At 42.5% G+C, this 22,448-nt stretch overlaps 1 protein-coding gene across 1 annotated transcript in view; it reads right to left on the bottom strand.

Moving 5' to 3' along the window:
* Window positions 1-4,331: 4,331 nt before the first annotated feature.
* Window positions 4,332-22,448, bottom strand: part of Lrguk (leucine rich repeats and guanylate kinase domain containing) — a 104,340-nt gene continuing 86,223 nt past the window's right edge. Inside the window, exons 17-20 of the mRNA XM_021165014.1 lie at window positions 11,086-11,174; window positions 9,141-9,266; window positions 6,348-6,493; window positions 4,332-5,026 (exon numbers count right to left, since the gene is read on the bottom strand). Of these exons, the coding sequence (XP_021020673.1) occupies window positions 4,899-5,026; window positions 6,348-6,493; window positions 9,141-9,266; window positions 11,086-11,174 (489 nt within the window). The 3' untranslated portion in view covers window positions 4,332-4,898. The remainder of the gene's footprint in view (window positions 5,027-6,347; window positions 6,494-9,140; window positions 9,267-11,085; window positions 11,175-22,448) is intronic.

Below are 22,448 nucleotides of genomic sequence, written 5' to 3'. Positions count from 1 at the left end.
TGGGGTCCTTTATCCCGATGGAATTGGGTCCCTTTATGAAGAAATAAACACTTTATTTTTACATACTATTTGAATCTGGAGTACCATTTGTCAACAATTCACGTACCCTAACAAAACCCAGGGCCTTTACATGATAAGCAAGGATGCTGCCACTGAACTATGTCCCCAGCTTTTGCTTATTTTGAAACAGGATCTCTTTGTGTGATACTGACTGGTCTTGAAGTTGTTTTGTAGCCTAGGCCAGCCTTGATCCCACAATCATTCTTCATTGGCTTCCCAAGTGATACAGGCATACACCGCCATACCATACAGATCCTACCAGTCTTAATTAAATGCATAATTTTAGAACTGTGAAGAAGAAATAAAGACATCTTAATTTACATGACAAATAACAGGGTTGGGAAAATTTACCTTCTAAATTACTGTAATTGAAAAGAGCAACGTGTACAGGGAAAGGCATAAACTAATCACTGGAGTGGAAAAAAAATTAAACAAACAAACCACCATCAAAACAAAACTTCAGCCTCGGCAATCTCTGACCCATCTGAAAATATACAGCAATATAATAGAAACGGGATGGGATTTGTATTAAAATTTATAAAAAAGAAGCAGCCTTGTTCCATAATTGAAGTAAAAGACAGGCTTGGGTTTGGTTAAAAAAAGGAAAACCAGGCAGACCAAAATTAAATTGCAATCAAAGACTTAGATTAAAAGGAGAGGTGAAAGGGGCAGAGAAGAGAGAGCAGGGGTGGAAGTGTTACCAAGGGAAGTTCAAAGCCAGACCATCCCAGAGAACAAGGAACAAAAGGGCCCTTTGATAGCAAAACCAGATGAAATCTCTGAACTCACAACAATAGCGCTGAGCATTTACGGGCTGATTAACATAACATCAAAATTGATAAAAACAAAACCTATTTTACACATAAGAAAAAAGAGACCGAACCGTAATTTATAATGTAGCACTAAATACTGTGATCATGTATCTGAGAGCAAACTGATAAAAAGTAAAGGATGTATCTGGCCATTGAGATAGTGCAATTAACAAAACTTAGAGAGAAGCAACATTTTACATACTAGATTTTTTTTTCAGTTCCACTGATAGCTTTTCAAATATTTAAGGAAATAGCACACAAAATTGATAAAGATGAGTTTGAGGCCAGCCTGGTCAACAAAGTGAGTTCCAGGACAGCCAGGGCTATACAGAGGAGCCCTGTCTCAAAAAGCAAAACAAAACAAAACAAAACGCTATCTCTAAAATAGCTCATTTATTCATAATAAAAATTTTTTTTTCTGAAAGTAAATGTAGGGACCCAAAGAGTGAAACTCAGATGAACTTTCTAGTGTCCGACTTTTCAGCATGGTAGCCCTCCATCTCATACAGCTACTTGCATTAATGACGTGACGCTCCTCAGCTTGCCACATCTAAGCACTCAATAGCCTTTAAGCCAATGGCCATCACACGAACAACACAGATGCCTCTACACATCTCACCACAGAAAGCTTTCCTGGACACTGAGTATTGCTTTCAGAAATCAGAATGCATGGACACACCAAGGCAAACACCACATAAGAAAACAGACATCAAAGTCCACTTAAAGTAGACACAGCCTGATACAATGGACTGGTATGTTGGACGGTGTAACAAATGAGGACTACATAATTATTATTTGATATATTTGTTCATGAAGAGCATAGGAGGAAACTAGTATTTCAGACTAGAAAAAACAAGAGTGTGATCAGTAGTAAAAAGTAAAAACTAATAAATATATAAAAATAGTAAACCTAGGTGCTGGAGAGATGGCCCCATGGTTAGAGCACTGACTGCTCTCCCAGAGATCCTGGGTTAAATTCTTAACGCCACATGGTGGCCCACAAGCATCTCTAACTCCAGTTCCAGAGGATCTAAACTCTTCTGGTTTCTGCAGGTTGTGCATGCACATGGAGCATAGACACGAATGCAGACACATATTCAAACACATTGGGGAAAAAAGCCTATTCAGTAAGACAAATGTATTTTCAAACACCAAAGTCAGTAATGATAAAATAATTATGCTAATGATATACTTGATGCTAATGAAGGTGTGGTGAGAAGACCACTCATAAACTACTGAAGGCAAAACATATCTTAAAATTCTGACAAAATCGTTCTAGAAAGCTCCTTCTAGATTCCAGTGAACTGACTCCCAAACTTGGCTGCATACTGGACTCGCTCTAGAGACTTAACCAGTGAGATACCCTAGCCTCCATCCCCAGACACCTTTATTTAATTGGCTTGAGATAGCGTCTGGGCATTAGTATTTTTCATGTTAACAGAAAATCTGATACACAGACCAAGCTGAGCACCACAATGGAGGAGGGACAGCTTCAGGAAGAGGGACAGCCCATTGGAGTGCAGGGCATGGAAGGTGAGGGCGTTCATAGTCTGGATTACCAACTACAGCTCTACCAGGCAGCAGAATCACTGGCCACCAATTCATCCAACTTGGCGGGACCTAGTCAAGGAAAGGTGACTACTCGAGTGTCAAAGCAGAGGACAGCTGAGACTGACCCCAGACCTGGGAGCATTTGGCTTATGATGTACTTTTAGGAAGACAACTAAAGTTACCTTAAAAAAAAAGAGAGAGCTGATACAGTTGACCTAGAATGGCTGAAATGATGAGGCTATAGGAACAGACTCTGGCAAACAGGATCTTCTCAAGACTGAGTTCTTGCAGGATCCAGATGACACCTCGTTAGGTTTTGAACAGCTGTGGCTTCCTGGATGCTGGATTTGATTCAAGATGAAAAGCTAGAGAGGGAGAAACCTCAGGTGGACTGCAATTGCTCAAAATGGACCGGGGATAAGGTATAAGGTAAGTTTCCTTCACTTAGGGTTTAAGCTGTGGCATGAGGTCATCCTCCTTACCACATGCTATGATCAGACATGCTGGAAACCTATTCCCCAGTGCAGAAGTGCTAGGAGGTAGAGCCAAATGAGCCGTGATGAGATGGAGAAATCCCACCTTCATGAATAGATTGATGCTGTCAGACAGGAATTACTTGCCCTTTGGCCTGGTTGAAAATGGTTGTAATATCATCTAAAGTCATCAAGTTTTGCAATAGCAAGAAGTCCATGCTAACCAAAACAGTGCTGATCAGGGATGCACCTTGAGAAGCCATAGCAAGCAGCTGGAATTATTGTGCCGTTCTCTCTAGGAACCTGTGAACAGTCTTTCTGCTCAAGGCAGGCAGGGAAGTAAGGGAAGAGTCCAGCAGTTGCCAAGTTGCCAATTAGGAAGTGAAACTGCGCTTTCCCCCAAGCAATATCGTTGATTACGGGAAGATGAACATCAGAAGGAGTGCTTATAATGTGAACTTATGGATCTTATCATTAGCACTGGCAGTGATTTTTTTTTTTAAATGATGACTAACAACTTTCCAGCATCCCAGGAAGAGGAGGTAGGTCCCCTCATGTATCTCAATACCTTGCTGGATGGTATTAGGAAGAGGAGCTCAATACCGCTTCCCATTTGGCAGCTCCTAGCCCTGTGGAGAAAGGGCAATGGTGAAAGGCTGGCTTTCTACAAGACTTCTCAGGGTTCTGATCTCATCCATAGGCTAGTAATTTGATGGGCTATCAAAAAATGATAGACAGTAAGCAGGACCCAGTAAAAAGGATTAGGTCCTCAGAAGAATACTCTTGAAGACTCTTATCTTGTTCCTGGGCCTTTCTTTCTTCTCTTTGCTTGCTGGTGGCCTTGAGGTGAACAGTGCCCCCTGTCCTTTGCCTCAAGCTCCTGCAGCCTTGAGATTCTGTCTTGCCCCAGGCTCCAAATAGTGGAGCCAGATAACCATGGTATGAAATGGAAACCAAAATGAACCCTTCCTCCTCTAGACTGTTTATCTCATATTTTGTCCAAGTGGGAGACAGATGACTAACACAGATTTTAATCTGCTCCAGTTTGGGAGCAAGGCAAGGAAAGGCACAATAGTTAAATAGTTATGGGTCATGTTAAAGCTGAGGCTCTGTTATGGAGAAGGTTATTGGCAGGGCTAATGTGTTAAGATGGGGTTGACATTAGATAATAAAAAATAGTCAACAAGAACAGTAGTATTATGCAGAGGGTCCCACTGGTCATCGATGCAAGGAGAAGAGGCTACTTACCAACCCAGAAGGATGGGTTTCAACCTTTTCGAAGTGAGGATAGCCTTATGGGCACATAGTAAATGGATCTCAGCCTTAAGTACACAGTAGTATTTCCTGTAAACACCATGGGGTAAGATCACAAGGATAATGAAAGCTGTTGCAAAATATTTCTAATAATAGGTATATAATTAGTCTGGAAAGGGCGAAAAGGAAATATATTTTTTTTATTCCTTAACGGTACTAAAGAGCTCCCCCAAATTATATTAATTCTCTTTGAGAGATGCAGTAGATATGATGTTGGTCACAAGTTAAATGGTGCTCTATCATGTTTTCATAATTAGAACAAAAACATTAATATTTTGGGTGAATCATCATAGTCCTGGAACTCTGAGCCATACAATCGTAGTTAGATAAAGCCAAAGGACCCATTGTACATAAAATGAAAAAATGTAGGGAGATTTTTGGTATCTGAGATCTCAGAACAGGAATCTCTGGGAAAATCAGTTGTGGGAAGAGAAAAACTCAAATAACATTTTTCAAAGCTAAGAATAACTAACATGCAAAACAAAAATCAATAAAAGATGCTCTTCAGAGAATCACAGTGTAAATTGATCAAGAGATTTAGAATCTTTCTTTGGTCATGAGTCGTGTGAATGAGAAACAGCTGAGACCCGTGGCCAGGCCAGGCGGAAGGACTGAACTCCTTCTGCGTGTTTAGATGAGATGGCAACAGCGCTGGTCTGTTCGCCAGATCCAAGATCCCAGTGCTGGTCTATCTGCGGCCGTGTGGGATCGGAGGAAGGGTGGGTTTGGTGTTGGAACCCGGGTCCATTATTGTAATCGCAGACAGTCTTTTGTGCTGGGCCACTTTTTCCTGCATAGATGATGCTACACGAAGAGCTATAAAACATCGAGAGAAAAGAAAGACGGTACATGCAGTTAGTCCCTTGGTACACAGGAATATAAGTTTAGAATTCCTGCAGCACAAAGCATCAGCGATCCTCAGATGAGGTGGAGGGCCAGCATCACATGCTCATGGTTGCACGGGATAGGCTTGTGCACACTTCCCCGGCGATCGTAAGTCTTTTGAGCAGGAGAAGGCAATACTGGGGGTGAAGTTAGGGCATCATGTATGTGAGGCAAGGGATCTACCATGGCTGGTTTTTAAAAAATTATTTACAATTTATCTTGAACTATTTCCTACTGACAAAACCAGGGAAAGGGGAGAGCCGTTCTGGACCCTCTGGTATCCCCACCAGACTCCAAGTGATCATTCCTGTGATTACACACATGGCTCTGGTTAAACTAAATGTATCACAAAACAAAACCAAAGTCATGGATTTGGGGAAGGGATAGGTAGGGAGATAGAAGTGAGAGGGAGATGAGAGATCAGTCAGCCTGTCTTTGCTTCCTGTAGGTACCACCACACAGTGCCCTCATGGCCAAGGCAAACTACGACCTCTAGCTTCTTTTGAGATGCTCTGGTCACTCTCACGAGCAGGGGTTCAGTCAGGGCCTTCTCTCTCTGCTCCCAGGCAGAACATTTCCTGGGCCTGCAAATGTTCCCTTTCTTCCCATCTTCCAAGTTCTGGAGAAGTCTGCCAACTTAAGCATCCTAAATCAATGACTCAGAAAGTGCCCCTATTCATCCTGATTTTGGGGCCTTCCCAGTTTTCCCTACAGCCCTTCAGTCTCCCCACAGTGCTCAAGGGTTTCACGCAGTGTTGCTCATGAACTTAGCCACACAGCGCTGGGGGAAAAGTGCACTGGTCATTCTGTCTTTACATGGGCATGCGCATTCACTCGGATGTAAAGGAGCAAAAAAAGAGAGTGAACGGGGAGACATCGCGCCAGCTCCTTCAACACAAAAACCTCATCAGAATTCCACCAACTGCAGGAAGAGACTGGGCAGCGATCTGAATCCCTCTGCTGCCCTTCCCTTTCACTGAGGGAGTCGGCACAGAGTTGTCCAGAGAACATGTGCCCCAGCCCAGACTCAGGTAACCAGAATTGTGGCTTCAATTCTAAGTTGCTAAGTGACCAAGGGTGATCTTCCAACCATTCTACACTTTTGTTTCTCACCTTTAACAGCGGGGCACAAAAGTTCACAGGGATCCTCTGCTTTGAAACAGTCGTTTACTTTCCAATCATTGTGAAGGATCACAACAGTTGGAAGAAAACTATGATAGTATGCAGAGCCCTAACATAGAACAGTACATACCTTTCAATGCCCCGTCGACTTCATCACTCCCTGCTGATCCTGGGCGCGATGAGACCCCACCCTCTGGAAGCTGAAAGGGAAGTTCTTTGGACCATGGACAAGTATGAAAGTATGTAGAATATCTCTTAGAAATATTGGAATCCTTGCTGTGGAAAAAAAATGAAGATGATTTTGAGGTTCAAAACTCCTACTGGCCATAAACTTTACCCCCAATGACTTTACAGGTTACCTTTATAGAGTAAAGTCAGTAGCTTGCTAACAAACCTCCACCTACCTGGCTCTAAACAGTATCTGCAGCACGTGACCCAGCTTAATGTGTGCTAAGGACTGTACATAACAGCAAAAACTTCTTATCTGTTGTACAAACATGACATAAGTGCAGATACATAAAACAAGGTGAGGAAGCACAGATCCTGTGTACAGGAGCTTAGAAATAAGCGTGTGTGTATGTGTGTGTGCATGTATGTGCAAGCACATGTGTGTGTATGCATGTTCATATAGGTATGGGGTTTAAAAATAAATTTTTTTCTTTATATAATATCTGATGTTGTCAGAGCAGCTTCAATAAACATTATCAATTCTGTAAATTATCTCCATTTCACAGTGAGGTAAGTGGCCCCATAGTAAGTACAGCTTTTCGGATTCTGATATAAGTATCTGTGCTGGTTATTTTGTTACAAGCTGGAGTTCCCCTGGGAGAAGGAGCCTCAGCGGCGGAATCGTCTCCATCAGATTGGCCTGGAGCACGTCTATGGGAGCATTTTCTTGATTAATGATTTATGTGGGAAGGCCCTGAGGGCAGCGCCATCCCTGGGCAGGTGGTCCTGGGCAGCCTGAGAAAGCCATGGGGAGCAAGCCATGGCCTCTGCATCAGCTCCTGGGTCCAGGTTCCTGCCCTGACTTCCTTCAGCCATTGACTGTTATCTGGATCTGTAGGCTGCAACAAGCCCTTTCCTTCCCAAGTGGCTTTTTGTCAGTGTGTTACCACAGTGACACAAAGGCAAACCAGGAGGTTCAAGCTGATTTCCAAACGTTGTGCATTTCCCCCCCAATAAAATCTAGGCCCTCTCATAGTCCACCCCTCTCCCTCCCCCCTCTCTCTCTCCTTTAAAATAATTAATATGAGGCTTTGCTAATTCACCAATACCTAAAACTGGTTTCCAATTACAAGCTAGGTCGAACACTGTTTCTCTTATGTATCCAATAGTCCTAAGCCTCTCCCCCCTACCCTTGTAAACAATGTATAACTTTTGCTCATGTATTCATTAAGGGCTTTAGTATTTTTCAAGATACTCTGTGTGAATTCTTTATTAACAGTAAATGTTCAGAAGTAATCAAAACATTTTTGCCTTTTCCTTTATATTTTTCAATGTCTTCAACAACATATTAGGAATATTCAAATTCATTTTTTTTCGTTGTATGTGAGGGAGAGCACGTGAGCAGGCACTCATGAGCCCTGGAGCATGCGTGGAAGCCAGCAGACAACTTGAAGGAGTCGTGCTTCACGTTCCACCTTTCTGTGAGTTCTGGGATCAAACTCAGGTCATCAGCCTAGCACAGCAAGTGGCTTGCCTCCCAGCCAACTTGCCAGCCCTAAGTGACATTTATATTTAAAAAAAAAAACCCTGTGATTATGTTTTTGTGTGTGCACGTGTGTGATATAGTGTACATGCATGTATGTGTATGTGCATGTGGAGGTCAGAGGTTGAGACGAACACTGCATGTCTTCTTCAAATTTAAATTCATTTATTTATTTACTTATCTACTTATTGATTTATTCAATTCTTATTTTTTGAGACAAGGTCTCTCACCAGACTTACTTATCAAGATGGCTTGGCCAGCAAGCCCCAGGGATCCTCTTGCCTGTGTCTTCTCAGTTGTAGGATTAAAGGTGTGTACTGCTGTGCCCAATTTTGGGTGCTGGGGATCCTAATTCCGGTCCCCAGGCTTGTGTGGCAAGCACTTTACCTTCTAAGCCACCTTCCCAGCTCACTCTAAATAAAATTTTAAGCAACCGGTTGTATGCAGCTTTTGTACTGCCTTTTGACATATTAGAACATTGAGACCTTGAAATGGCCTTTTAAATGCCAGCCATCAGTCAATAATCAGAGACGTTAGTTGCAAATTACAGGTACCAATCTGGCTCACGTCGATATTAAGGAAGATGATGTTGAAAAGCTACTGGATGCCTTCAGAATCAGTGGAAACCAAGAGAACTTCGTTAAATACTGGACCAGGAGTGGGGGTCGGGGGAGCTGGGGAGATGGCTCAGTGGTTAAGACCACTGACTGCTTGTCCAGAGGTTCTGAGTTCAATTCCCAGCAACCACAAGGTGGCTCACACCCATCTGAAATGGGATCTGATGCCCTTTTCTGGTGTGTCTGAAGAGATCGACAGTATATTCACATAAAATAAATAAATAAATCTTTAAACAACAACAACAAAAACCACCTGAAGGGGGACAAAGGCCAGGAGTCAAGGTCACAGCTGAGTCACAGCACAGGGAGACTGGAGGCCTATCACCCTCTGCTCTACCAGGAAGGATGCCTGCAGTACTGTCGAGTTCTTGTTTTATCTGCTGCTAGATGGAATACTGCCCCCTGCTCTGCTTTAGTGTGTCTGTCCCTCCCCCAGAATACAGAGAAGGTGTCACATGCTCTCTACAAAGCCTGCTCCTCACAGATCTTAGTGACAGGCGGGCCTCCTGCACAGTTTCAGAATTTCTCCAAAGCTTACAAGTGGAAACCATGATTTTAACAAACCTGTAGAAAATAACTGTTCAATCCAACTAACCTTGTTTCAGGGTATGGTCCAGAGGGGATTTTAAAGTGATCGTCAGAGAGCTCAAACGTTTTCTGTAGTTCATCTATTGTTGCAAAATACTGTTGGCCACTGACAGTAGGTATCGGTACTGGACCCCTGAAAACAGAAAGGATCCTATAGTGCGATCACATATACATACAGGCAAAATCTTAATACTGAGCACCGTTTCTACAGAACTACACAAGCTGAGAGAAATTACTCACTTCAGGACTTGCCTTGCATGGCGGCATTATTGCAACCTAACATTAAGAAGACACACACATGTACTGGAAACAGTCCTCCTCCACCTAGTCACTGATACTGAGAATCATGTATGTACTCCACTATAACCCTCATCCATTTAGATCTAACTATATAGCATTATGCTAATTGCTAGAAAAACTAAAAGGGGTATTTCCCTTTCTTGTTTCCAATCTAATTCTTTGAAATGGTCCATAAGTAAAACAGTTCTAAAAACTCTAATATTATCCTCTGAATTAAATACTAGCTATGGAACACTACTTCTCCTCTATTCAGATGTGTAGGATTTCTATGCCTGCTGCCTCAGATCACAGTGACCTGGGCACTCACTGCAGCCTTGCTAGTGATGCTGTGTGCACAGCAACCAACTCCACAGAAGTGCACAGAGGTCCACAGCATCCATCTGCCCCTGGCAGTCCATTTGGACCTCATACTTTCAACCCTCTGATCATGGGTTTGAAGAGGCAGGATATCTGTTGCTCAGCGCTCATACAGGACTTAGCTTCAGATGTAGTGGTGAACACCATCTTCTAGCTACCACCTGCCCCCCCCCCCCGCAGAACTTTGCATATACCATACAACCTCACATTTTGAATCAGACCACCTAAAGATAATGTCATGTGGAAAAAAGTAATTACACTTTCTTGGATGTGAGAGCAAATAGACAAAAATTTAATATCATTTATACTGACTAAAGATTCCCAACACATATCACAGACAGGAGAGGCAACACTGATGCAAAAAAACCAAAAAACCAAAAAACAAAAAACCTTCAAATGGCTTTTAAGATTCAGCTACCTAGGTATTTGCATTCATAACATTACTAAAAAGAATTTTTGAATGCTGTACTTGAGATTTGGTTATTGATCTTAGCAACTTTCTAAAACCTGGGACTTTCTCCATTACTCAAACATTCCATACTTGATTTCAGCCAAAAGGCCAGGACACGGTCATTACTCAAATATTCTAAAAGGTCACATAGAAAGGATGATTCAGAACACTGAAACCCATGACATTAATGAGAAAATAACAAGAAATATATAACCATCTCATGATCTGGTTATTTTGAGTTAAACTTAAAAAGGCTCAGTTGTGCCTTTTCATACATGGTAATTAATAAAACAGTAATTAATAAGAGCTGTTACAGCCAGTAATACCTATGATGCTCTCACTATGTGGTGGGCACTAAGTAAAACATTTTATACCCAGGACCAAAAGTTCATGGATTGATAGGGATGCCCTGGTCCTCATGCTTCTGGGACTTATAGCCTGGTGTGGAAGGGAAACACTGACCAAATGACTCCACAAATAATTCCCATTGTTTGGGCAGTGGTGACAGACAAGTACAGGGAACTCAACAGGCTGTGATTAACCTTCAGGCCAAGAACAGCCGTGGTCCAGGCCGATACTGATACTCAAACACCTACTAGAAAGGTCGTTTTCATTTCAGTCAGCAAACCCACCAATTTCTAGTAGCTGTAGGCCTGCGGTGCCTCTTGAAACAATATATAAATGAAGAGCTACAACTTCTAGACAGAGTTTGCTACTGGACCACAAGCATCCATTTGGGTGCAGAGATCTCTGCTTATATTGTTGATTATTTGGTCTATGCAGACCCCGGAACATCAATTCAAGATCTCCCAGGCAGGCATCAACCAGTGTAGTAAATCACTACCTTTGAAACAGGAGCGTGTGATCCCGGGGCGTCTTCCCCATGAGTGCCTGCCGGGCTGCCTCATGCTGTCTGTGGAGAGACTCTCTTTCCTAGGCAAGACACATGATCAGAAAATCAATGTGAAAAAGATGTCAGGTGATCAAAATAGCTATAATCATTTTCTCCTTACCTGAGGTTTCCAAGTACATGATGCGGAAAAGGGGGCAGGGCAGACAAACATAGAAAACAATTAGCAATTATTTAGTAGGAAGATTAAAAACAAATTTTACAAATAAGCCAAATACTTTGCAGACACTAAAATTTAATTCGGAATTTTTTACTTGACAAATAATAATGTCAAGATCTTTACTTTGTAATTTTACTTCTTATTTATTTATTCAGAGACAGGATTGATATCACGGATCAGCCTGATCTCAAACAACTCACTACATAGTCAAAGATGACCTTGAACTTCTGATCCTCCTGCCTTCTCTCAGTGCTGGGATTATAGCCATCATGCCCTGGTCCTGCAGTGCTAAGGATCAAAGCCAGGCTCTCTCTGCATGCTAGGCATTCTCTCTGCAACTGAGCCCCACCCAAGCCCAGAATATGATAGTTTTCAATAGTATTTCACGGTCGCATGTTTTATGCTGGTGTGAGACAAGGTCTCGCTATCTGGTCCTGGCTGGCCTGGAGCTCACTCTGTGGACCAGGTTTGCAGTGACCTCTGCTGCCTTTGCCTCCTAAGTACTATGAAAACAGACATATGCTATCATGCCAGGCCTTGGGTTTTATTTTAAATCATTCTTACGAGATTATAGACTTCTGAAGGGCACAGGGTAGAGTTGACTTTCATCTTCTCACATGAAGTAAATGATTGAACAAATATATTTAACCATAATTAAGTATGACCTGGAAACAGTGAAAATGAGAGGTTTTTTTCTTCTGCATTTCATCATCATTATCATTATAAATCCTTAAAAAACACTGGGTGGCAATATAGGAATATAAAAGACATTTTTTTTCCAAATAAAAGGGTTCATGATTTTGGCAAAAAGGGACATGGAAAAACATAGGGCTAAAAGGGAGGGGGTGGAGGAAAAAAGTGTACACACCATTTTACAAGTGCCACGGGTGTTTCTACTCAGACCTTCCAGTGGACTGCCGACCCGTTTAACAACTATACAGACACTGGGTCACCCCACTTTTAAGCTCCAGACATAAAATTCTTACTTACTAAAGAAGATTTAGCAAGTGCGCATTTGTTTTGCATAAAAGACTGTTATTTAAGAAGAGGCATATTCTAGCATGTACTTTAACGGCGAGTGCGTTTGAAGTACCCTAATCACCGTGTGCAGTAACTTCATCGTAAATAAGCCTAGGTGCTTTGATTTTCCGTTTCATGACCAGACTCCACTGTAGGTTATTTTCATGGAAAGCTGAAGAAGGAATGGTGGCAAATGGGCATGCCAGGGTACCGGCCACAGTCAGTTACAGTAAACCTTGGGAACTGGCCTGGTGTCGAGAGTTTTAACGTCAAGCATGCCAGGATACCAGCCAGTTAAAGTTACAGTAAGCCTTGGGAAGTGGCCTGGTGTCGAGTGTTTTAACGTCTTTGGGGAAACTTTTTTTTTAAGATTAAATGTTTTGAGACTGGCACTGATGTGCGTCTCATTGTGTTTATTACAAGCATGTGCCTGCAGGAGTGGCTCTGCTCTGTCCTAGTACTGTCATAACTGGCACACTCAGCATCTCAGACACCAGATATCTCGTGGGTCACTACATCACTACTGCATGCCTTGCACACAGCACAAGGCTGAACTCAATAATTATCTTTACTGTATAGCGGTGTGGATGATGCTTCCCTTTCTAAAATTATCTGGGGTGCAATTAACTGTCAACTGCTCCTATATTGAAAAAAAATTGAGGTTAAGTGTTTGAATTTAAAATTAATTTTAGCGCCCGATTCACGGGAGCTCTCATGAGCTCACTGGCCACAGGCTCTCGATGGACACTCTGTCTATCAAGATCATTTCCTCCTTCCTCTTTCTCTGGCCATGCGCTCTGGTCTCTTAGAGAGGCCAGGGGAGAAGAAGAAGATGTGTGTTGAGATCTGGAAGGAGCCTGTGATAAGATGAGAAAGGAAGACGTGCTATTCAAGCCTCACAGAGGAAAAGCTGTAAGTAACGCCACAGACGCATCTAATGGGTTCGAGTTGAAATAGAATACCAACACACTAGCCAACTCTGGGAATATTTTTTTAAAGAATTATTTATGTACTCTTTCTTTTAAAATTAATACTGTTATATATGTATATGTCAATGGAGGGGGCAGGGTGTGTTTCAGTGCATGTGTGCAGGTTGTAAGGCTTCGTGCATTGTTGCTTTTTCCATATTTTTCATTTAAAAGGGTTTTTTAAAAATATGATATATTTTGATCATATTCTTTTCCTTCCTTCAACTCCAAGTTCCTCCCACCTCCTTACCCACCTGACTTTATGGTTTTTATCTTTTCGTTCTCAAAATATCTCAAAAAATGAAATAAAAACAATAAGACAGAAAAATACAAAAGCTCAAAAGGAAACACATACAAAACATGGCATTCATGTTATGTTGGCCAATTACTCGTGGGCATGGGGCCTGCCCTGGAGTGTGCTTGATAGACCCAGCAATACTCTATTGGAGAAAATGTATTCTCAATCCCCCTTCCCAACAGCTGTCAGTTTCAAACAGCGGCTTGGTTAGAGGCGGGCCTATCTCTGCACTGTCTGTCTGTTTGAACCTGTGTGGGTCTTGTGTGCGCTATCACAGCGTCTGTGGGTTTGTATGTGCACCAGTCCTGTTGTGTCTGGAAGAAGCTGTTTCTTTTGGTCATCAACCACCCCTGGTTCACAATTGTCCAGCCTTTCTTCCGCACAGATCCCTGAGCCTTGAGGAGAAGAGCTGATGAAGACATCCCACTCAGGACCCAGTGCTCCAAAGTCTCTCGCTCTCTGCATGCTGTCAGTTGTGGGTCTCTGTGTTCCCAGATACTGCAAGAAGTTTCGCTGTCGAGAGCTGAGCAATGCACTGATCTGAGTCCCGGCCAAATGTCTGTCCTTCCATATTGCCAAGGGTTCCAGAGACTGAACGTAGGTCACTAGGCTTGTGTAGCAAATGCCTTTACCCACTGACCATCTTGCTGGATCCTTTTTGGTTATTATTCAATGCCATATGAATTCATTATGCTTTTGCCCTGAATCACACCATGCTCAAACATTTACTGCTGCAATTCCTCTTATATTCTTTTTATTATGATGATAACTTGATGCTTGATCTAAACTATGTCATAGCTGGGGAAGATAACTCCTCCTAATGGTGTATCGACAGGGCTGCATTTTTGTTTTCATTTTGAGGTGCTGGGGGTAGAATCTTGGGTGCACATGCTAGGCAGTGCTCAATCTCTGGGCTAACTGCTCCCCACTCCAAGGCTCAAAATAACTTTTGGATCTCCCACGGCCTGCACATAAAAACACATAGCAACCATAACTTCCTCCCTGCATGCATACAGGCAACTCTACACTCAGTGGGCCACACACACGGAGTACACGTGGAAGGAAGGGATGGGCTTGTTAGGAAAATGGAAGGCTTCAGTGGGAAGGGGAAAGGGATGAGAGGGGAGACATGGGGGATGGTGGAAACTGTTAAAATTCATATTCATGCATATATGAAACTGTCAAAGAATAAAAAACTAGGAGCTAAATAGCAAAATCAAAATCTCTACAAGAAAACCAGTAGCCAAAATACCCCCTCAAGCCCACGGCTGAAACCAAGATGGGCATCCTCAACCCTACCAGTGGGTGAGGATGGACCTCGGCCATAGCTGGAGGAACTGAAGGAACTAAACATTTGAAGCTGCCTCACTGGGGCTATTTGCTGAGGCCAGCTCCCACAGTTACTTATTCTTCTGTTGCTGTAATAGAACACCATTGCCAATGGAAGGGTTCATTCGGGCTTGTGGTTCCAGGGGCTCCATGAGGAGAACGGGGTGGGGGGAAGGAGAGAGGGAGGGAGGAAGGGAGGGAGGGAGGGAGGAAGGGAGGGAGGGAAAGGGAGAGAGGGAGAGGGAGAGAGGGGGAGGGGGAGGGGGAGAGGGGGAGGGAGGGAGAGAGAGAGAGAGAGAGAGAGAGAGAGAGAGAGAGAGAGACCCACAGAGGGATCCAATTGAGGCTCAAGCATTCAGATGCCAGCGGATACAGGGGACATCTCATGCCAACCACCACATGCACCAAGAGCAGCTAAGGAGAATGAAAGACAAATGTAATTGGGCAAACCCACAGAATGGTGTAAACTGAGGAGGAGCTCAGGTAGTGGCGACAGAAAGTACCCAGTTAAATTTCATATGCGGGTATCCTGAGAGGAAAAATAAAGGTGAGCCCCAGACCTCCAGACAAAGCTTTCATATAGAACAGATTAAAATCTGTAACCTGCTGTTTCAAAGTAAACACAAAGACGTAAGTAAAAGACACAAGGCATTAAAAAAAACAAATAAAATTATAATCAGATTGCCTACAAATGGAGTGGCAGAACTCAAAAATGAACTAGAGATATAAGGGGAAATATTACTACAGAAACAACTAAATCAGAAGAAATATAAGGATGAGAGAAAGAGAGGGAGAGAGAGAGAGAGAGAGAGAGAGAGAGAGAGAGAGAGGATATGAATTAAGATCTGGGAGAAAAGGACAGGTATTTCAGGAGTGGAGACTCCACATACAAATGCTAAGCACCCGTGACAGGGATAAGGAACAGTACACTCTGAAGACAGTGCCTACACGTGGAACAGACAGGCATTAGCTTATAAGAACTCAGAAAATATTTTTCAATAGCTTTTTCTGTACACAGAATACACTCATACAACAACTGGATGCTAAGCCATAGTCTAATGAATCTTAAGTATATATATATATTTTTAGAATTAATATAAAATACAGACCAACTATGTGTAGCTGTCACACAGCCTTAAACAACATGGTGGAACATGAGAATGAACGCCCCACCCCTAGATGAGAGGATACTGGCCACTGACAGCTGCTGGAGAGGAAGAGTCCGGTGGGTGGACCACACATCCACTGAAGACCACACATGCAAGAATTCATGGGCAACACAAACTGTACTTAATGGGGTTTGAAAAAAAATCAGCAGAGGACTCAGAATCAGTTAGGGAGGGAAGGGGGGATGCAGCAGGGAGGAGTCGTGGAGGGTGAATATGAACAAAATGGTTTCTATGACATTCTCAAAAAAAAAAAACAATTTAAAAAATGAGAGAAGAAAAGAAGACATTTAAAAAAAGCAAATTTCAGTTTTCAGAACGGGTTGATTGTATTAGTATTGTTATTCAGAGGCTGTTCTCATGATGTGGGATAGAGCAGAAGAGTAATTTAATGGGCTATCATAATCCTATCATCACCTAGGTCTCTGAGAAGCCTTTGGGAAGGATTCTCAGTGTGCAAGAAAGATAAAGGTGTAATAGAAAAAGCAAAACTCACGAGGCTCTGAATTTTAATTAGAAATATCAGGTTGAACTCATGGAATATTTTATCTAGCCAGGGAAAAGGACCAGAGGGCAGAGACTATAGATCAGTGGTAGAAACTTACCTAGCATGAGCACGGCCCTGGGTGTGGTCCCTAGTGTCTTTTCCTCTAAAGAGTCCCAGAAGTAATGGCCACCCCAATAGCGATGGGTGTCCCCGATGGCCACAATGTGTCATTGAACCTCTCACTTAAGGAAACCAAGCCTGCTTACTGTAAAAACAGCTCTAAGTTGTCTTTGCTACGTTTCTGTTACTGTGACAGAATTCCCAGACAAAAGCAAGTTAGGGAAGGAGAGGGTTTATTTGGGCTTGTGTGTCCAGAAGGACATAGTTCATCATAGCAGGGGAAGATAGGGCTTGAGGCAGAGAAGGCCTGGTGGCAGGAGTAGGGGCTGGCTGGTCACACCACATCCACACTCAGGAAGCAGAGAATGAAAGAAAGGGGGGCCAGGCTACATACCCCAAGGCCCACACCAGCAACCCACTGCCTTCAACAAGGCTTTACCTCCTAAAAGTTCCCCAGCTTTCCCAACAGTGTCAGTAGTTGGGGACCACGTGTTCACATAGCCCATGGGGGTCATTTGACATTCAACAACAGGTCTGTGCCAGGGAACATACAAGAGCACCAACCAGCTTGCTATGCCAAATGGCAAAGGCTCCATTTCAGGGAGGTCAACTAGAAAAGGTCACCACCGACCAAAGGCGAGATTATTTGGATGCTGTTAAAAGTGCAGAAAGTCAGTGCCTTTCAAATATGCTTAAATCAAAGTATGCTCTTTTACATTACTGTACACAGTTCACTATATATTTGACACTTTCCACATCTGGATTACCAGCTTAGGGCAGCTGTGAGTGACACTACTGTAAATACTCCGTACTCCTGGTGTGTACGCCTCTCCTTCCTATCGAGCGTATGTCAGGAATGTCTTAACTGAGGCATAGCGCACATGCATGTTCAATGTCAGTATGTCCACCTGCTGTCTACATACACTGTTTAACCTCCCATCCGTTGTCATATAAGAGTTTTCTCTGTCATGTGTTATAAGTCTGTTTTATAATTTAACACTTTTAGTTTATTCTTATAAGCATCTCAATATGGTTATAACCTGCATTGTCTTGTGGTTATATACACCTGTCATATAACATCACTGGTCACCTAGGTATTGTGTGTGTGTGTGTGTGTGTGTTTCCTATGGATTGTATGCTTTGCCCTTAGTAACCAGTAAGGGTTCTTTATGTATTGTGAATATAAATATTCTGTCACTTGTGCACCGTGAGTATCTTGGTGTGGTTTGTCTTTTTAAAGTTTAATGGCACTTTTATTAACAGAAGTTCTTAATTTAAATTTTATTACACTTGTTTATTTATTTAGTATGTATGCATACATGCCTCAGGGTATGTGCGGCACTCAGAGAAGAACTTTCAGGGGTCAGTTCTCTCCTTCTGCCATAGGGGTTCCAGGAATTGAACTCTGGTCCTCATGGTCAGAGCACAGCCATCTATCTCCCCTGCCCACAAGTTCTTAATTTTAGTGTAATTCGGTGTTTCCATATTTTTTTTGAGTTATCATTGTTTGTGTTTATAGTTAAGAAATTATTCATGGTGTCATGGTCATAAGAATCTCTCTTACATTATCTTTTAGAAGTATTGTTTTGCTTTTCACAGTTATATAGAGTGCGTAGGTTACATAGATTGCAAACCTCTGAGGTTTTGTGTGTGGTGTAGGACTGGTGGAAAATGTAATCCCTCATTTGTAAGCAGCTAATTCTATCAAAGCTCTCATCTTCTTCCTGCCACGCTCGTCACAGGTCAGTCCCATGCATGTACAGGTTTGTCTCTGAGATAGTGCTAGCATTTCCATACAAATATTAAAATCAATTTCACAAAGAGCTCTGGGTATTTTTGACTGGCTTGCATATCTGTAGATTTGAAGAGAGCTGACATGAGCATAGTGGTAATTCTTGTAATTCATAAATGCACTTAGTTTTTTTTTCTAAATAATATTTTTATATTTTCCTATGTAGAGACATTATACATCTTTTTATCAGATGTATTATTAACCTTTTTACTTTAAGACCCTCGTCAAAACATCTTAGGGAGCTATGAAGACGGCCCAGGGTGGGGTGGTTAGGAACAGTTGCTGCTGTCGTAGAAGCCCCAGGTTTGGTTCCCAGCCCCCACATGGCAGATCACTACCATCTGTAACCCAGCCCTCTTTTGGGCTTCACAGGCATTGCATACATGTGATGCACATGCACACATACAGGCATTGCATACATGTGACACACAGGCACACATGCAGGCAAATCACCTAAATACAAACTGGCTTTCTCTGAGTGGCCCTGGCTGTCCTGGAACTCACTCTGTAAACTAGGCTGGCCTCGAACTCAGAGATCCACCTGCCTCTGCCTCCTGAGTGCTGGGATTAAAGGCAGATGGTATTATACCATCTAAGAAATGTCTTTTTAAAGGATACTTAAAACTATTGCTATAATACTGAAGTTCCTTGTACTAAAAACCATACTTATTGAATGTCTGATGGCTTTGATGGCTGAACTCCACACTGTTTATTCTGGGGTTATTTGTTGCACTGGTTAGCAATGCCAATACAATGTTACACTATTTGTTGGTTAGATTATAACCTATGCTTCTCTTAATTCTCTTTTAGTAACTTTCCAGAGGCTGAACTATGTGTGCTTAAGCCACCACAGTCTGATGGGCTGGTGTTAGTCATTACATTCGCATTCTACCAGCCCTAAGACATCTTGTCTCCATTTAGACCCTTCTCCTGAATTATAGGTGGTCATGAGCCAGCATGTGGGCAATGGAATTGCTTGCTCTCTGTCAGAGCAGCAAGTGCTCTTACCCACTGAGCCATCTCTCCAGCCTCTTCCTGTAGAGCCTTCATGTCTTTCTTATTAGAACTGAGGTACAACACATAAAAAGTTTACTTAGATTTTTTATATTAAACATCTTAATTGTATGTGCATTTAAAGAAAGATTATTATTTCATAATATCAACATCTTTGGGTGGTTTTTTTTTGACATTTATTAGTTTGTGTGTATGTGTGGACCATGGCATACATGTAAAACGAAAACTGGCTCAAGTCAGTTCCTTCCAGCCTGTGGGCTCAACTCAGATGGCCAGGAGGTGACAAGTGCCTCTACTCAATGAGCCAATCTTTTTATATTCTTTTCTTTTTTTCTTCTTCTTCTTTCTCTTCTCTTCTCTTCTCTTCTCTTCTCTTCTCTTCTCTTCTCTTCTCTTCTCTTCTCTTCTCTTCTCTTTGAGACATGGTCTCTTTACATAGCCCTGGCTATCCTAAAACTTGATAAATAGACCAGGCTAGCCTCTAACTCACAAAAAATCCATCTGACTCTGTACCCCAAGTGCTAGGCTTAAAAGTATACCACTATGTCTAGCTTATTTTTATATTTTCTTTCTTCTCTTTTGAAACTAAGATAGTTTTGGTTAGAATGCAAAGAAATGGGTTTGGTGAGGACACATTCATATAACTGGCTCTTATTCTTCCCTTATAGCCCTCTCAGCTCTCTTTCCTTCTTTCCCCTTTTCTTTCCAAGACAGAAGGTCCACTACCTCTCCTGATCCTCCTTACTTTACTAGGCCTCCTCCTGCTCTCCTAGTCTCTCTGCTTTCATGCTACACACACACACACACACACACACACACACACACACACACACACACAGAGAGAGAGAGAGAGAGAGAGAGAGAGAGGCAGAGACAGAGAAAGACACCACAACTCAATAGATTCCACATATGAAATATTTAGTATTTGACTAAGTCTTGAGTCTTGATAGTTTTGTTCAACACAGTGATCTCCATTTCCATCTGTTTCCTATGAATGACATTATCTCATTCTTCTCTAGAGATGAATAAAATTTCATTGTGTACATGTACCGCATATTCTTTATCCATTCACTCATCTTTTGATAGACATCTAGCAAGGGTCCATGTTTTGGCTATTTTGAATTATGTGGCAATGAACACAGATGTGTAAAATAGCTCTGTGGTATGCTGCCTCAGAATCCATCAGGCACACAGCCAGGGGTGGAACAGTCGGGTCATATTGTAGTTCTATTTGGAGTTATGTTGCAAACATCCATATTGATTTCAACAGTGGCTCTCTTGGTTTACATTGTCATTAGCATATATCAGACCTGCCTGCCCCCTTCCTTGATAGAATTTATTATCACTTGTGTTCTTGATACTAGCCATTCTGATTTGGACAAGCGAGAATCTCAGAGTAGTTTTGATCTGCACTTCCTTAAACTGAGGATATAGAACACTTATTTTTTCTCTTCTTTTCTTTCTTTCTTTCTTTCTTTCTTTCTTTCTTTCTTTCTTTCCTTTCTTTCTTTCTTTCTTTCTTTCTTTCTTTCTTTCTTTTTTTTTGAGACAGGGTTTCTCTGACTAGCTTTGGCTATCCTGGAACTCACTCTGTAGACCAGGCTGGCCTCAAACTCAGAAATCCACCTTCCTCTGCTTCCTAAGTGCTGGGATTAAAGGCGTGTGCCACCACTGCCCAGCTTATTTTTTTTTTAAAAAAAACAACCCAGTCTCAAAAAACCAAAAAGGAGAGAAAGAAAGAATCAAAAGCCCATCTAGATTGCAAATGCTGTGTGAAGGTAGCATGGGGTTGCTGCCAGCTCTTGAGGGGATGCATGGTCAGTTCTTAGAAGACATCACTTGCTTTCTATGAAAAGTCCTTGTTATTAGGGACCTCCTCCTGGGTATAGGGAGGCAAAGGGGCTTTGCACACCATCGCCATAACTGATTGGTAAATGCCAACTCTAACATATGATACAATGAGCACTCCCCCCCCCATTACACACTGTGCTTAAGGGGGTGCCTTGAGGAGGCACAGGCAACTGGACCACAATACTCTTCTACAGCAGGTGACCATGGCAACTGCCCCTTCCCTCATCTGTCGCCACCAGGATCACCCCTTCTACTTACACATCACCTTTACTGTACCTTCCCTTTCTGGGATGACAATGGTTAATGGGGATGACTCACATTTGAGAGCTCTGAGTGGGGTTTTTATCTGTTTTTGTCACCGGTTCCTGGTACCTTGGTGGCCATGACCCGAGAAAAGCCATCTTAAAAGGCACGAAAGGCTTCTAACAGATGCTGTCTGACCCTACTTAAATAAACCTTGACTATGCAAACCATGAATGCCCACTCAAAGGCCAAGCATGTGCATCAGTGGTGTGTATTCTCAACTGTTTGAGTCAGGCTGTACTGCGGCACAGCCTCATGATGAAGTGGGGCAGAACTGTCTGTCAGGGCACATGTCAGCATGAATGAGTGAGGGTGTCCATGATGCTGGGGTGTGGAGCTTTCAACCCTGGATGCTGATGCTGCAGAGAGAGATTTGAGAGCTTATGTCTGAGCACCTCAGCTCTTAGAAACAACACAGCATACCTTTCAAGAAAGCCAGGGTGTCAAGGGCACACGAAGAAACTATGTACCGACAGGAAGGGCCCTGAATGTCCCAGAACCAGAATGACAGAGAGCAGTGGCTACTCCAGGTTAAGGCAGCCTTACCTGATCATTTCTCCCGGATGTTCCAGGGGATGGAGAGATCACAGGGCTACCTAAGACAGCCAGGAAAAAAAGAAGAGCAACCTGCCAGCCGGAAAGAATGTGGGGAAAGCCAGAACCAGCAGCTTGAAAAGAAATCCAGGAACTTACAAGAACATTTCCAAAGTTACCACGTGATCTGAAGACTGCAGGTCCTCCTGAAATCTCCCAGAATAGCCAGAAGCCTTTGGATTCTTAACTTAATCC

The sequence above is a fragment of the Mus caroli genome, chromosome 6 (assembly GCF_900094665.2).
Source record: "Mus caroli chromosome 6, CAROLI_EIJ_v1.1, whole genome shotgun sequence".
NCBI lineage: Eukaryota > Metazoa > Chordata > Mammalia > Rodentia > Muridae > Mus > Mus caroli.
This window is presented reverse-complemented; position numbering and strand designations above follow the sequence as displayed.